We start from the raw sequence: 16,248 nt of genomic DNA, 5'->3' as shown, positions 1-16,248 counted from the left end.
AGACTGCTGAAGATACATCACGAATTTTCAGAATGTAGAATCTTCTCAACCCATTATCATTATGAGGAATAAGAAAATTAAACTGAAACACTTTTATGCTTTCTCAGCTGATGAAGTTTTCTTCGAGTTGTGTAAATGAGGGTATTTTGTACTACTTCACATGAGTATGTAAAAGTAATCTTACTGAGCTTACCTTTTCTCCTACTATATTTTTGCAGCTGGTTTTAAGAGACCTGTTGTGATATTTGGCCCTATTGCAGATGTTGCTATGGAGAAGTTGTCAAATGACTTGCCTCACCTATACCAGACTGCAAGTAAGTTGTCCTTCTAGCTTCCTTATCATCTTCAGCTGAAAAAATTGGTAACTTGATCTCATACCTTTCCATCTACTATAGGTGAGATAAAATGTTTTCTTTGCAGAGACAGAACCCAGAGATGCAGGTTCAGAGAAGGCAACTGGTGTAGTACGCTTGAACACTGTGAGGCAAATCATTGAGCAGGTAGAGTATATTTTTCTATGAGAATTACTTACTCTTAAAGGCATATTATTCAGTTTGTTTGCTCTTAAAACTTGGGAGTTCTCCCATCTTCACTGAATCTATTTCTGTGATGATCAGACTTGTCTAATCATAGCAATGTTTTGAAATGTATTTAAAATCAACTTGTGTAATTCAGATAGCTGTTTTCTAAATGAGAATGCAAACCTGACAATAAAAATTAAATTCTGCAATATTATCCATTCTGAATTGAAGCAGAGGGGCATCTGCATTGTACAGTTTGCTTCCTGAATTTGCCAGTGTAGTTTTTCTGTCACACGGTGCTCTACACATTGCAATTGCCTTCAGAAATCTAGTATTTTAGTTTGCTTCAAAGTTTCCCTTTGAACTGACTAGGAAGGGATTGTGATAGCTGTGATATCTACTGAGACTGGACAGACACTTTTTGTAATACTCTTTGGGGATAAAGTAAATAGGTTGCAATCAAAGCACCTAAAAAAGTAGGCTAAATAATGCATTCTGTTGCTTATTACCCTGAGATCAATAAAGGCAGTGCCAGAGCGGTTAAAATGTGACACACAAGGCTATTCAGAGCTCAGGCCCCATTGCAGCACACATCCCATTCATATTAAAACTAGAGGTAATTAAAGGAAAAAAGACTTTCCACAGCTAATAAGTGTAGATAAAAGTCCACAGTTAACTCCCAGAATAATTGGGTTAGTGGAAGCTGTGGTATGCACAGGTAGAGAGAAAAACCAGTTAAATTCAGTGGAATAAGTGTATTTAACTTAAGGTGAGTTAGTTAATTAGCATAAGAATGTGGATACAGTTGGGCAAAACTGTTTAGAAAAATGGAGATGAAGAGAAAACGTTGCCTGCTGTGGCTTCTTAATGTAAAATAACTGTAGAGAAAAAAATCCAACAAGTTGGGCATCCTAAGTTTCCTGGGATAAGATGTTCCAAACCCTGCCTCTTAGTCTGTACAGGCAGAATATTGATTGTGCTTTCTTGTTAACAGGATAAACATGCTCTCTTGGATGTGACTCCTAAAGCAGTGGATCTGCTAAATTATACCCAGTGGTTTCCCATTGTAGTCTTCTTTAATCCAGACAGTAAGCAGGGTGTGAAAACAATGAGGCAAAGGCTGTGTTCCACATCTAACAAGAGCTCAAGGAAGCTTTATGAGCAAGCAAGCAAGCTGAAGAAAACTTGCTCCCACCTCTTTACAGGTAAAGAAGAATATGTGTCAAACCAGTTTATCAGTAGATATAACTGTGTCTTCAGACATCCACTTACTGCTCTGCTTATTAAGTCAATATGCAGACTGGAACTAGGACTGTGAAAGTATGGTCATGAGCAATCTCTTCTTTGACTTCCTCTCAAAATTCCTTGTTTTGCCAAGTTACAATTCAAAAAGATCTGAGAATCAGCATGCTGTCTTTCCAAGGCAATAAGCATATGAGTTAATAATCTTAGGATATGGACAAACAAAAATAATACATGTTTGCGATTTAAATGAAAAGTCTGTTTAACATTCTCACGTAAATGTCTATAAATACTTTCTCCTTAATTTTGTATAGCCACCATCAATTTGAATTCAGCTAATGATAGCTGGTATGGTAGTCTGAAGGATACAATTCAGCAACAGCAAGGTGAAGCAGTTTGGGTGTCAGAAGGAAAGGTAAGCAGTCAGTCCATGTCTGAGATTACCTCTTGCCAGGGAAAATGTTCAGATTTTTGTTAGCTCATGCTGGATAGATATATTAGACAAGTAGTCAGTTGATGTCTGTCTTGGTAACTAAAAATTACCTGTTTTTCTGTTATGCTTTGGAACTTTGATCACTAATGCTGTGGCTAGGGAACAGTGATGAGGAAGAATAAACTTCACAGGATTTTCCTTTATGATTCTTATTAGAATTTCTTTTGGTTCTGCAGAGTTAAATTCTTAAGTAGTTGTTAGCATGATGTCATGATCTATCTAAGCTCTAATTCTTATTTCTTTAGTCTTTATTCCTTAATTCTTAATAACTTTTCTGCAGGTAGATGGCATGGAAGATGATGCAGATGATCGTATGTCTTACCTTACTGCCATGGGTGCAGACTATTTGAGTTGTGACAGTCGGTTGATCAGTGACTTAGAAGATACAGATGGAGAGGGAGGTGCATACACTGATAATGAACTTGATGAACCTTCGGATGAACCAAGAATTTCATCTGTTGGCCGGTCCTCTGAACCCGTACATCATGAGGAGGTGAGATGCCTGGATTTTCAATAAGACCGTGCTTTCAACTTTATGAAAGAAAGCCTTGTTTATGTGGTGTAGAAATAAAGAAAAATATTCTCTTGTACTTTCTTTAAGGTGCAGCATTATGTTATTTATGACAGTGTTTCGGAAGTATCTTCTGTATGGCAAAAGTAATTAGAAAAAAAAGTCTGCTGCTCTGCTTAATTCTGTAGGTTACTGCTGATGTCTCATCACCTTGAACTTGACAGTTGTATCTGCAGTGATTATGATCAGATTCCTGACAGTCTCTAACTTTTGGTTATTCTTCCAAAAATAGTAAACACGAGAGAGACCAAAAACGGTTGAATTACTGGATACTGCAGGTTTTTTTAATCTCTTATGTTCTTTCACAGAATATAAAGAAATTTAGCTCGGAACAAAGAACTCCACTGAGGAAAGCTGGTAGCAGAGAGATCCTTAGAGAACCTAGTCCGCCTCCAGCATTCAAGCCTGAACCACCTAAGGTAAACTTGTAAAAACAGAATACAAAGTTCCTCTTTCAGGAGAACTTTTCAGAGTGGCACGTTAAGAAGAGCCACAGGAATGATCAGAGACAAAAAAAAAAACAAGGAAAGCGTGGAGAGAAAATGAATTTGGAGTTGCAAAGCCCATTGGAAAGAAAAGCGATTATAGCTGTCTTCAAATTTGTAAGACCTCTGTATGGAGAAAGAAATGATACTGCTTTTTGTGTCTGCTAATTAATTGAAAGTCACTTTTTGAAAACAGCAAGAACAAATCTAATCATCAAGAAAAGTGTATCTGATTAGCCATTGTTGTGAAATGCAAAAGCAGAATCTATCACCTCTGTCACCAGTTTCCATTACTAGAAATTGTTGTTAATTAGCTAGTCAAACCTTGCTCAGGAATGAAACAGGAAAAAAAAAAATGTGATGTTTGGAAACCAAATTCTACCATTGCAATTTCTGATTTCCACTGACCTTAGAGTCTTTTCTGCATGAGACTGAGTGCCCTCACAGTCTTCATTCCATGTTCAAATATATTCCAAATACACTTCAGCAATGGAGGTATGGCCGAGTAGAATGCAAACAATGAAAATAAAGGTGGAAAAGAAAATAGGCACGGTGCTGTGCACTTCTAAACTCCAGCTAATAGTATTTTGTATTAGGTAGAGTGGACAAATCATCTACGTATTCAGTATCCTGTGTTCTTCCTTGGAATGTCTTGTAGTTATGGTAATCTTCAAAGATTTGTACCCATAAATCTAAATGTACTATTCTTCTGTTGGTTGATGTGTAGCATATATGGGTGTATGGCTACCCAAATTATCCAAATGTTCAAGTACGTTCAAAATTTTCTTTGAATGAAGAGTGACATTACTAAATACAAAGGCAACATGATTAACTTCAGATTAAAATCTTCATTCCAGATAATAATATGAAATTGCTATTGTAATCGTATTATTAATATTTCTAGGGGAAGTTACAAAACAGAGAGGATCTATATGACTTCCCTAAGAACTATGACTCCAAACCAAGTAATATCCATGTGAGCAGTGAGACTTCAACTGTATCAGCCAAAGCAGCACCACCACCTGTTTCTGTGAAACCTACTTTTGGGCGTCCCATCCTGAGAAATACTCAGCCAGCAGTCCCAAGTGCAGAAGAAGAAGAGGAAGGAAAGTTGGAAGAGGAAGGGAGTGAACAAGAAAATACTCCAAAATCTGTACTGAGAAAAGTAAAAATATTTGAGGAGATGGATCATAAGGCGAGGATGCAAAGAATGCAAGAGCTACAGGAGGCCCAGAATGCCAGGGTATGAAGAAATGCATTCTCCCCTTGTTGTGCTTTCTGCATACGGAACAGCCTGCATCCTGAAAGTGAAAACCATGTACTTACATTGTGCTGATTCTGGAATGGGAAAGTGTGGTAAATTACACAAAGGGGAATACCATTGTATGGATCTGCATGTAAAAAGAGAATATAATTTTTGATTTCTTATTTTAGTTACAGAAAGCGGTATTTTAAAAATCCTTCTGTTCTTGCAATCCCTCATTTCTGCATGTACTTTTAATCAGTACTCTAGCAAAAGATCTTGCAACTGCAGGAATATAAATAAGTTAATTAATCAGTTTGTGCTTTAATTGTTTCAGATGTAGCTGTGACATGCTATGTGTATTATCTAGGGTTCCCTTATGGATAGACTTCAAATGAACAGTTATTTTCTCCAATGTTATTTTATAGATTGAAATAGCCCAGAAGCACCCAGATATTTATGCTGTCCCCATCAAAACACAGAAGTCAGATCAGAACTGGCCCCAACCCATGAGGTAAGGCATATCCAATTTAAAATATTCTGTCTTGAATGTGTAGTTCAGTGTCAAGAGGATACAATCCTACCTCAGTAATTGCTCTCTTGTGATTCCTTGAAAATTACTGTAATGATGAGGCAAGACTTCAGTTAACCCCTCTTGTTTTTCATGACTTTTCTTTTAGTACACTCACAGTATTTTAGTCAGCTAGGAAGAAACAACTGTGCATGTTTACCTGACTTGCACAGTCAGTTTTTAGTTCCGGTTACTATCAATCTAACTCAGATGCTTTTCTGCATTCATGTCCTTTGAAATCCATTCCCTCTGTGTTAGACATTTAGTTACCTTAGTCTAGCCTAATGAATAACTGCAGTTTTAATTACTCAGGTGCTTTGTCAGTTGCAGATGTTTTGCCTGAGTAGGGTAACCAAGAATGAAACTTTGCTGAGGTTACCCATCAGGGCACAGCTGAGGAGAGAACATTTTTTCAATATAACTAGTCCCATGAAATTGTTAGACTCTCATTAAAGTTCAGTGATTTTTCAATTGCAAGAGCACTGTGTCACCTTAAACATCCACAATACATAGACGTAAACACTGTTATTTTGTGCTCTACAGAACTCTGAGATTTTCGTGTTTCTTACTTATAGCCAGTAGAAATGGGACTTCTTTCTAAAGAGTCAAATCCTTTGATGTCACTGTATATAATATAAAATGTAGAAATGTACTAAAATGCAGAAAGCAGAATTTTAATTTCAGGTTTTCTTGGTAGGTTAAAAACTTTTATGTTTAGATGCTTTTTGGAAAGCAGCCAAAAACATAATTTTTAACCACGTATGCTGAGTATTTACCTACTTCCAGCAATCAGTGGTGTTAGCATTTTAGAGGAATGGTAACGGCTGCCCTGGAAAGGGGCACAGTGGCAGCATGGAAAGAGGGTGACACCTTATTTGTGTACAGAGTGGGGCTGCGAAAATCATGTGTTTTGGCACCGGTGCCTTTGGCAGACTGCATTTACATACGTCTGCTTGGTGTCGCATTGAAAAGGGTAGCACCAAAGTGTACAAAAAGGAAATACATGCTTTTTTAGGGATGGGAGCCATTGTAAGAGCCTTGAATGAAGGCTGTGAGTCTAAGAAATATCACACCTCAGACCTGGAGGCAGCAGACCAGAGGTGCAAGGAAAGGAAGCGGGCATACAAAGAATGGTGCAGAAATGAATGGTGCAAGACAGTTTGAGGAAGACATCTCTCAGTTGTGGTACCAGCAATAGCATGGAGACCTCTGTGCTCGAGGAGTGAAGAGCAGCAGAGCTCTTGGTCATGTGAGGTCAGGTGCAGAGTAGTCAATACTTTAAAATTTGGCATTCCTCCAGGCTGAACAAGATGTGTTGAGTGGAGCAAATCTAAGCATGAAGCTCCAGCGTGCTGCAAATAAGATGCCTCTGTGTTGACAGTCCTACCGTGGCCGTACAAATGTTGATGGTGGTAAAACGGGCTAGATCTCTGTGGCTCTCTGTGCTGTGTGTGACCATGAGGTCAATGAGGTATTATTATTTTCAGGTTCCCAGAATGGAAGTAAACATTACCTTTCTTTCCTTCTGTCTGACTGCTAGCTGCCGCGCTCCAGAACCCCAGAAACCTCCTGCCAGGCCTTACCTGGAGGATCGTGGCAGCTGTGGCAGTGATGGAGACGAGGAGGAAGAGTACCGTCGGCAGCTCTCAGACCACTCTAAGAAAGGTTATTATGGACAGCCATCCAGATACAGAGACACAGAACTGTAGGCTTGCTGGTCCATGCAAGCAGAATGCTGTTTGGAGGTTCTCTTCCTTGCCAGCCAAAGTGGAGCACAGTTAGTCTTGCGAAGCTGTATTTTTTGTTGGGGATAATTAGTAGGTGTGCTGCACAACTTAGACATATCCATAGGCTGAAACTGGAAGACTTTGTTTTTTGGGGATATACTATTTTGTTAGCATCTAAGAAGAGAAATCACTGTCGCCTGAACGCTGTTGCCTGTCTTGAGAGGACCAAATCCTGTTTTAAAATCTGTGTTAATTGTTGGTATTTTCATACTTTAACATGAAAACTTTTTTTCCCTTTTATTAACGCTGCCAATTTGGGCTGTTCTATGAAAATATGATCTAGGAGATAAACTTCTCAATGCAACAGAATTAAAAGTATTTAAAAATAGTAAGTGCCTTTAACAAGAAGCATTTCTAATTGTTTGGACATCTGATACGTGTGTAAAGCCATAACACACTAATGGGGGGTGGACTCTTTTGCCTAACTTTTTTATCAGCTTCATTGCAAGAATTTACCTTGCATGTTGTTTTTCAGAGTTCATATAAGCACATACAATATTTCAAAAGTACTGACTGTACGTAACTGACTGTGCAGCTAGCCAGGTTGGCTGGAAAAGACCAGGTTGTGCTAAAACAGAAAAAAATGGTGTAGAAATTCAGTCATGTATCGAAATTTCCACAGCCACAGATAATAAATGATAGATTCTAGACAAATGTTTCATTTCCCTCTTTTTTTTCTTCTGAGCAGCGTTAGACTACCAGAGCTTGACTTCCATGAATGTACTTACAGCAGTACGTTGTTGCAGGCCTCATCTCCTACTCTTCAGTAAGCTGAAGATGCTTTCATCTTCAAAACAGCGATGCTTTCATCACTGTTACTGTTATCTTAGCAGTGTTTTGAAGCTTCGTATTTTTTCGTATTTGTTCTCCTTTAAAAGAAAACCAACACAGAACTATGGACTGCCTGTAGGACACTTACACTTAGTATATTGCCTTCTGCCTTTTTTTGCCGAAGTGAAGGTATTCCTCAGATGAGAAAACATGGGCTGCTCACCTTTGTTTACTTTCATTAAGCTGCTTTACTCAGGTAGAGAATTTGTTGTCATCGAAACATTTCTGGCTCCAGCTGTATGTTCTTCTAAACTTCTGTGCCGCAACTCTGTCTTTGCAGTGGTCACATACTGCGTACATTAGATTTTAGCTTATAGGTTGGTTGTGTATAAGGAAGCTGAAGCAAGAGTCATGGCCATCAGTTGGTCAGAGTGCTTTCTGCTCCACGTATGACCCTCACCTCGTTCTGTTCATGCACGGTTATGACTTGGTGCATAATGAAGATGCGGAGCTGGTGGAGTGGGCACAGAGGCTGGGAAGGTGCTTGGAGGATGGGAGCACCTGTCGTATGAAGAGAGGCTGAGGGAGCTGGGTTTGTTCAGCCTGGAGAAGGAGTGGCTGTGGGGAGACCTCGTTGCGACCTTCCAGCACTTCAGGGGAGCATCTATGCAGGAGGGAGACCAACTTTTTGCAAGGTGTGATGGTGATAGGACAAAGGAGAATGGTTTTAAACTAAAAGAGGGGAAATTTAGGTTAGATGTGAAGAGGAAGTTCTTTACATTGAGGGTGGTGAGGTACTGGCACGGATGCCCGGAGAACCTGTGGCTTCCCCATCCCTGGTGGTGTTCAAGGCCAGGTTGGATGGGTTACTGGGCAGCCTGAGATGCCCAGACACTATCATCTCTAAGTTAAAAAAAAAGAAAAAAAAGAAAAAAAAAAGTATCTAATGATTTTTAGAAGCCAGTCACCTTTCTTCTGCTGACACGTAAAGAGTAACACCAAGCAACAAAGGTACATGGTTAGAATAAACTATGTTATGTAACTTCTTTTCTTTTTTTCCTGAAAGAAACAGATGCCGGCTGTTCTAAAGCTGCCAAAAAATTGACCAACGATTCCTTCTTTTAAAGGAAAATGGATGGTATGATTAGAAATTAGAATGAGTTTGAAAGCAAAAACATCAGTGTGTATGCACTTTTAATTAGTAAACTTAGATTTTCATGTCGGTTGAAACAATGACATTAAAAATACATTAAAGAACTACCACAGAAATAAGATTCTACATATTGCACCTAAAATGTAGTAAAGTAAAATCAGAAGTAAAGTACAGAGGAAAGAAAAGGATCCACATAAATGCCAGTGAGTGCATATGGTAAATGGATCATCTTGTTGGGTGGAAGGGAAATCCCTTTTCTACATTTTGCAAAGTGAAACTGGAAAGATGAAACTAATACCTCCTCTTCAGAATGAACAGGCAGCTTCGTGAAGCAGAGAGCAAAAAGTAAGGAATCCAGCAGAACAAAGATTTTGAGCACATATTCTTAGCATACTGAAGTCAGTGCAGCTAGAGCACATTCTAGAACATATGTCCATATTATTCTGCTAGCCAAAACTGGAAATGAAATTTGAGCGCATATTTGCCAAGGAGGAAATTGAACCCAGGTGTCTCTTGTGGCAGAGAATTACTGCTTTCGGGTCATCGTTTCACTGCAGGTAGTTAAGTATGTCAGAATAAATCACAGCTTTTGCAGATGAGAAGTATATTTTTCTCAAATCACTAGTGCCATGCAGGATTGCACAAAGTCATCCTTATCTGGAGTGGTGGTAGCCACTCTCTCCTGCAAGTAGCTTGTAGTGCCTTTCTGCTTGTGTTACTGTTAAGCAAAAACGACATCCTAGCGCAAAGAATACTTTTTTGAGAACATTCTTGATCATGCTTGCCACCGGATCATTTAATAAGAGGAGTAAGAAGAGAGATGTTGTATCAACATTCACTTTCCTTACACATGAGAATTCCAGCAGCATCCAAGACGTATTTTGAAACTCCATGTAAGGAAACAATACAAAATCCTAACTCTTACTCAGGAAAAACGTATTAGGGCTGTTGGTAATACAGCTGTTGATTACTTCATTCAGGCAGTAGTCAGATTTACAGGTCAGGCACAGATCACCATGGCCTCAGACAAAGGTTTCAAAACTGGGTGAACATTTTTTACAGTTTCTTGGCTATATTGTAGAAACTAGGTTATCAAATCAGAAGATCCTTCAGATAAAAGGGGAGAAAAGGCAGAATCATTAATGAAATAGCCTGCCTCCACATTCCACTGTAAAGCAGAAGTAATTCTTAGTTTTTCTGGTAGTCATGCTATTAAGATGTAACCTTCCCAAGCATTATCTCAACTGCCTTGTATATTGCTTTGTTTTAGGTGGTTGGTTGTTTAGTTTCCTTACTGGAAAGCGGATTGTCAGTCAGTCATACATAATAGATGCTGAAACTATGATCCATAAGAATGAGGAATACATGTGTGTAGCAGACAGCCTGCCCAGAATAGCCAACAGCAGCAAGATGGACTCTGTCCCATGGCAGAAGGGGCTGCCCCAGATGCTGACATGCTGCACTGCTGAGCATGGCAGCTGTGGGTGCCAGTGGCCAGCTGTACTACAGCAGCTGCTCCTTGTGTTACCATCATGTGATAGACCAAACCCACAACCTGAAATCCCAACACTGGAAACACAGGAAGCACCTGTCCCAGCCCCAGCCTGTTGCACCAGAGCTGGGCCAGGTCCAGCTGCAGGACTGGTGGCCATCCTAACAGCCCTCTGCTGGCTGAGTCTGGACATGTCGATCAGCAACAGGCTTTCCGTTACCTTCTTAATAGATGCTGAAGCTATGATCCGTAAGAACATATGTGTGAAGGGAGAGCCCCTCTTGCAGGAAGCAAGGATTCAGTAATAGGAGTGAGTGGCAAAGCAGTGACATACCTTTTGGTTAAAGCTAAATAAATTCTGGCAGTGGCAGCACTGTGAAACTTGAAAATGGTTAGCATCCTGCACAAACCTTCTAAACACAAATATAAAAACTTAGAATTGCTTTGTCAAATTATGTGTACTGACACTTTTCATTATTATTTTTAACATCTTTATTATCAGGAAAAAATCTCCTTTAGAAATAACTTTCACAATTGCAGTACAAAGATGAGCTCTACACATCCATCATCAAGTAACCACGGATGGAATCAGTGAGTACTCTAGTCTACTAAATTTAAAATAAAAATTAAACAAACAAACAAACAGAGGGGCTAGGAATGCCTTGAATGCTTTCTGATCTCTAAGATGCTCCACGACCAACCCATTGTCCCCACAGTTACAGATTCCAGCCTGTGGGACAGGGAGATTAAGTTTGCACTGATGGACATGTAAAATAGTGGCAATTTCTTCTTCAGTAAGAGCTCAATAGACAATCAGTGCTAGCACAGTCTACATAGGTTCTTATGCCAATATGGGCAAGGGGCATCCCATGGCTACACAACTGGGTCGCAAATGGATAGAAAGAATGCATGGGGACTATTCCAGAGGGAAAGATTTACAAATAGCTTTAAGTAACCAAATAAGACATGTTTCTGCCCATGATCAACAACATACCCCTGAAGCTGAATGGGAAGGGGCAACTAAAAGCATTGGGCATAATTGGCAGGGCTTTGGTAGTGCATGAGGGACTGCAGAAGTGACTTGTTCAGGAGAAGGTTAGAGACTGTCCTGTGCTGGTCATAGCTGTGACCAGCTTGTCCCAAGACAGCCCCGTAGCAATGTAGCAAACTATGAAAAAGAATATGGTGCCTCTGAGAGGTATATTTAAGAAAGGGTTGTAGCTACTGTGGGAAAGAGATGTCAAGGAAAAGAGAAGACCCTCAAGCAAAGAGGGTCAAAAAGCAAAGAAGCACAAAAGCTACGGCAGGGGAGATTCAGGCTGGACATGAGGAAGTCTTACTTTTCAGAAAGGGTGGTCAGGCACTGGAATGGATGCCCAGGGAGGTGGTGGAGTCACCGAGCCTGGGGGTGTTCAAGGAAAGACTGGATGTTGTGTTGAGGGACATGGCTTAGTAGGAGCTATTGGGAATAGGTGAACGGTTGGACTGGATGATCTTTTAGGTCTTTTCCAACCTTGGTGATTCTATGATTCTGTGATTCTATGAAAGACAAGAGAGAGGCGAGTAGGTTCCTGAGCAGGGGCAAAGCAAAGAGATGCCTGAGCCAGGCTGGACTAAAGAGACACCAGAGCCAGACACAGGGCAGAGCCATCTGAGCAGGGCAGCACCACAGAAGACAAAGAAGGTGATACACTCCTAAGGGGGCTGCAGTCTGTGCAGAAGTATGAGCAAGAGCATCCAAGTAGGAAACAAGGAGCTGCAAAGGCAAAGCACACCAATAGACTGACCTCAGCCTCCCACTCCTCTATCATATCCAAGGGAAGTAATGCAGCATTCAGCAAGGGGATGGGAGACCAGTAGAAGTACCCAGAGATATCCAGGGTGAAGATGAGGTGTGTTTCCTAACTTCTTGTTGAATTGGTTCTTTACCTCTTGTTGTCAGAATCAGTAATTAGAAGTTTCTAAATTGGCGTAAATTTAAGTAAAATTCCATCTTGGCTGTGACACTATTAATGTAACTAAAATTAGTATAGTCCAACAAGCCTGTGACAAATGGTTAGAGAGTTACACAAATGGTCAGAATGTGATGGGAGTTTGGATCTGTTCCAATGCGCAGACAAACCACTGTCACAAGCTCCTACTACAAGAACAGTTTGGTATAAATTGTGCCAATTTTGCTAACCTATGGTTTGGGGCATCACCAAGGGCCACTATGCTGACATAACAAAAGGGAAAACATTATGAGAAACCTCATAGATAGATCATGTAGGCCCCATGCAGAGAACTAACAAGTGACAGCAGCATATTCTGATTGATAGTAAGAGCTTGGGGTAAATGCATACCCTGGATGGAGTTACACAGCACTGCCCCCAATAATAGGATTTAAATAATGTTTTTTCTACACTCCCATTGTCTCAAGAAACACAATCAGATAATGGATTCCATACTAAAAATAAATAAGTACATGGACAAAAGGGCTGTGATGGACCCTCCATCTACCATATCAACCAGAGAGTAATGGTACTGAAGAAAGACAGAATGGTCTGCTAAAATAATTAAATACTCACAGACAAAATCTTACAGACAATTTAATGGAATTTAGATGATCATCCAGGAGAAAATATTTGAAAAGTTGTGGCAGTCAGGTGAAATCCCTGGTGACTGGAAAAATGGCAACACAACACAACATCCGTTTTTAATAAGGATGGAATCATAGCATCATAGAATGGCCTGGGCTGAAAAGGACCACAATGCTCATCTAGTTTCAACGCCTTGCTACGTGCAGGGCCACCAACCACCAGACCAGGCTGCCCAGAGCCACATCTAGCCTGGCCTTGAATGCCTCCAGGGATGGGGCAATCCTGAGGTGACCTCCTTGGGCAACCTGTTCCAGACCATTACCACCTCTGTGCACAAAACTTCATCTTAAACTTCTTCCTGAAGGATAAAAAGGATGACTCAGAGAACAACCAACCTGTCAGTCTCACTCTTGTGCAGGAAAGTTCATGGAGCAGATTCTTCTGGAAGCTATGCTAAGGCACATGGAATACAGGGAAGTGATATTGGAGAACAAATATTGCTTCATCAAGAGCAACCTAATGGCTTTCCATGATGGTGTTAGTGCATCAATGGACAAGGGAATAACCACTAATGTCATCTATCTGGACTTCAGTAACCTGCCTTTGACACAGTACCTCACAAATCCTTCTCTCCAAATTGGAAATATATGGATTTGATGGGTGGACTGTTCTATGGGCAAAGAACCAGCTGCAGAATTGAACCCAGAGAGTGGTGATCAATGGCTCAATGTCTAGGTGGAGATCGCCCCCCAGGGGTCAGAGCTGAGACTGACACTCTTAAATATGTTCATCACTGACACTGACAGTGGGGTTGAGTGCACCCTGAGCAAGTTTATGGATCATACCAAGCTGTACAATGAGGTCAACATGCCCGGGGGATAGTATGCTACCCAGAGGGACCTAGACAGGCTTGAGCAGTGGTCCCCGGAGAACCTCATGAGGTTCAACAAATCCAAGTGCAAGGTCTTGCATCTGTCTTGCACCAGTGGGAGTCATGGCAACTCCCACTACCAATGCAAGTTGAGGATGAAAGGACTGAGCACAGCCCTGCCGAAAAGGAACTGAGGGTACTGCTGGATGGAAGCTGGACATGAGCCAGCAATGTGCCTTGAGCCCAGAAAGCAAACTGTATTCTGCAACAAAAATGTGTGGTCAGCAGAGCGGGGGAGGTGATCCTGTCCCTCTACTCTGCACTGGTCATGCCTCACCTGGAGTACTGCGCCCATATGTGGAGTCCTTGATACAGGAGAGATACAGACCTATTGGAGCATGTCCAAAGTAGGGCCACAGAAATCATCCAAGGGATGGAACACCTCTCCTATGAGGACAAACAGAGAGAGCTGGGGCTGTTCAGTCTGCAGAAGAGAAGGCTCTGAGCTGACCAGATAGCAGCCTTTCAATATCTGAAGGGGAGCTACAGGAAAGAAGCGGACAGACTCTTCAGCAGGATCTGTGGTGAAGGACAGAAACTATTTTAAACTTAAAGAGGGGAGATTTAGGTTGGATATAAGGAAAAAGTCTTTTACAGCTGGTGCTGATACACTGGAACAGTTTGCCTAGACAAGTGGTGGAAGCCGCATCCCTGAAGACACTCAAGGTCAGGCTGAACCATGCTCTGAACAACTTAATCTAGCTGTGGGTACTCCTGCTCACTGCAGTGGAGTTGGACTAGATGAACTTTAAAGATCTCTTCCAACTCTAAGGATTCTATGATTCTATGAGAAGTCTTTCTAATCAATGATTTGATTTCAATAACCTATCCAACCCTTTTACACCAACTCTAATCCACACAAAGTACGGAACACAGAAGAGTACTTGTCCACTCTGCATAAGGAACTGAGAGGGTTACCTTACTGTGCAATCAAAAAAAGCTTTGAATAAAAATAATGGGGAAGAATTATTAATAGATGAGGGGTATGTGTGTATGTGTGTTGGTATTCTGGACTTCTCCATTAATTTATAATGAGAATCACATCTATACCCTACTCTGACATTCTGCTTATTTCTCAGACCCAAGACCAATAGCTGATTGGAATGCAAGCTGAGGGGCTAGAAACATCTTTCATACTACTTTTAAATTAAATAATTGGAAGTCCAGTTATGGACCATGCTAACATGCCTTACCCAGTGATCTTGCAAATAATTCTGCGGGGATCAAGTTATTTTACTACCATGTAGTTAATCTCACCTTCAAGTTTTATAAGCATCCACAATGACTTCCAGACATTTTCTAAAGCTACAGCAGAATGTGAATGCTTTAAGAGTTGTTTCTGCTTTCCTCAGTGACAGCAATACATACACCAAAAGAAGACTGAAATAACACTGTTAATTCTTGAGATGCAGTCAAGATATTATGGAGTTAACTTTCACGTCAGTTGCATTCCATCAGAATATGCATCTAAACTACTGCAAAATATTTGAATAGGAAAAAGAGGCACATATGTATTAGGGGATAAAACAATAAGGAGATAAAAAATTAACAATACGGAGCAGAATTTAACTCCCTCTGACTGAATTTTGTCTTTCTTTTGACTGAACAGTTTTGTGGGGCATGGGAATATTTTACATAATGAGCTTTCAAAAAACAAAAACAAAACAAAAAAAACCCACACCAAGTCAATGCTAACCACTGTGATAACTTAAGCTTGGCACTTTCTGTGAACTTTCTATGGCTGCCTGAACAAGCTACCTGCGTAACTGGACCCGGAGGTGCAGCTTGTAATCAGAAATTGTTTGCAGGTGGCTGTGATGTTGCTTTTGGCTTTCCTGTAATAATGTCATTTCAGACAAACTGAATTTGCTTTTAAATGCTGAAAATCCACAAACCACTTTCTCGCTTATTAAACAAACAAAAAAAAACAACAAGCAAGCAGACCCAGAAACTTATAAAAGGAAGTCTCAGTTTTGTCCGTGAGATAGTATGTCCACTTATTAAAACAGAAAATAAAATTTCCACTGTCTTGAAAAGCAAGTGGAACTCTTTTTCCCTGCATGTTTCAATAGCTCTGCAAAAGCAGAGGCCTCTGGATTTCAGTGCTAATTTGATTTCAGATTACTTATCATTTGTTAATCAGTCTTGTTAGCATAAGTAAATGAGTTGTATGTGAGATCTAGGAAGATTTGGAATCCTTACATAGATGCTGCTAATATCAGAATTTAAATATGCATTCCTATGCTGTTCCCTCTACTGCAACTTGTGCTATCTATCAGACACTAACTGCACGTTACTGGGAAAATGCATACGTTGAAGAAGGGAGAACAAAGCAGCATCTTCCACTTCTGTACAACTTTCAGTGACAGACAGGCAAATGGAGGAGGATGAGAAGCATACTCTATTGGC

At 40.4% G+C, this 16,248-nt stretch overlaps 1 protein-coding gene across 6 annotated transcripts in view; it reads left to right on the top strand.

Moving 5' to 3' along the window:
* TJP2 (tight junction protein 2) overlaps nucleotides 1-7,567 on the top strand; it is a 65,212-nt gene extending 57,645 nt beyond the window's left edge. For all 6 annotated transcript variants that reach the window (XM_052700696.1, XM_052700695.1, XM_052700692.1 and 3 more), the window contains 9 exons: nucleotides 219-314; nucleotides 421-500; nucleotides 1,516-1,726; nucleotides 2,078-2,178; nucleotides 2,537-2,749; nucleotides 3,136-3,246; nucleotides 4,217-4,555; nucleotides 4,984-5,069; nucleotides 6,667-7,567. In XM_052700696.1, the coding sequence (XP_052556656.1) occupies nucleotides 219-314; nucleotides 421-500; nucleotides 1,516-1,726; nucleotides 2,078-2,178; nucleotides 2,537-2,749; nucleotides 3,136-3,246; nucleotides 4,217-4,555; nucleotides 4,984-5,069; nucleotides 6,667-6,835 (1,406 nt within the window). In that variant the 3' untranslated portion in view covers nucleotides 6,836-7,567. The remainder of the gene's footprint in view (nucleotides 1-218; nucleotides 315-420; nucleotides 501-1,515; nucleotides 1,727-2,077; nucleotides 2,179-2,536; nucleotides 2,750-3,135; nucleotides 3,247-4,216; nucleotides 4,556-4,983; nucleotides 5,070-6,666) is intronic.
* The last annotated feature ends 8,681 nt before the right edge of the window (nucleotides 7,568-16,248 follow it).

Source organism: Tympanuchus pallidicinctus, unplaced genomic scaffold (assembly GCF_026119805.1).
Source record: "Tympanuchus pallidicinctus isolate F22 unplaced genomic scaffold, pur_lepc_1.0 scaffold4, whole genome shotgun sequence".
Taxonomy (NCBI): domain Eukaryota; kingdom Metazoa; phylum Chordata; class Aves; order Galliformes; family Phasianidae; genus Tympanuchus; species Tympanuchus pallidicinctus.
The sequence above is the reverse complement of the archived record's forward strand: the minus strand, read 5'-3'. Positions and strand labels throughout refer to the sequence as shown.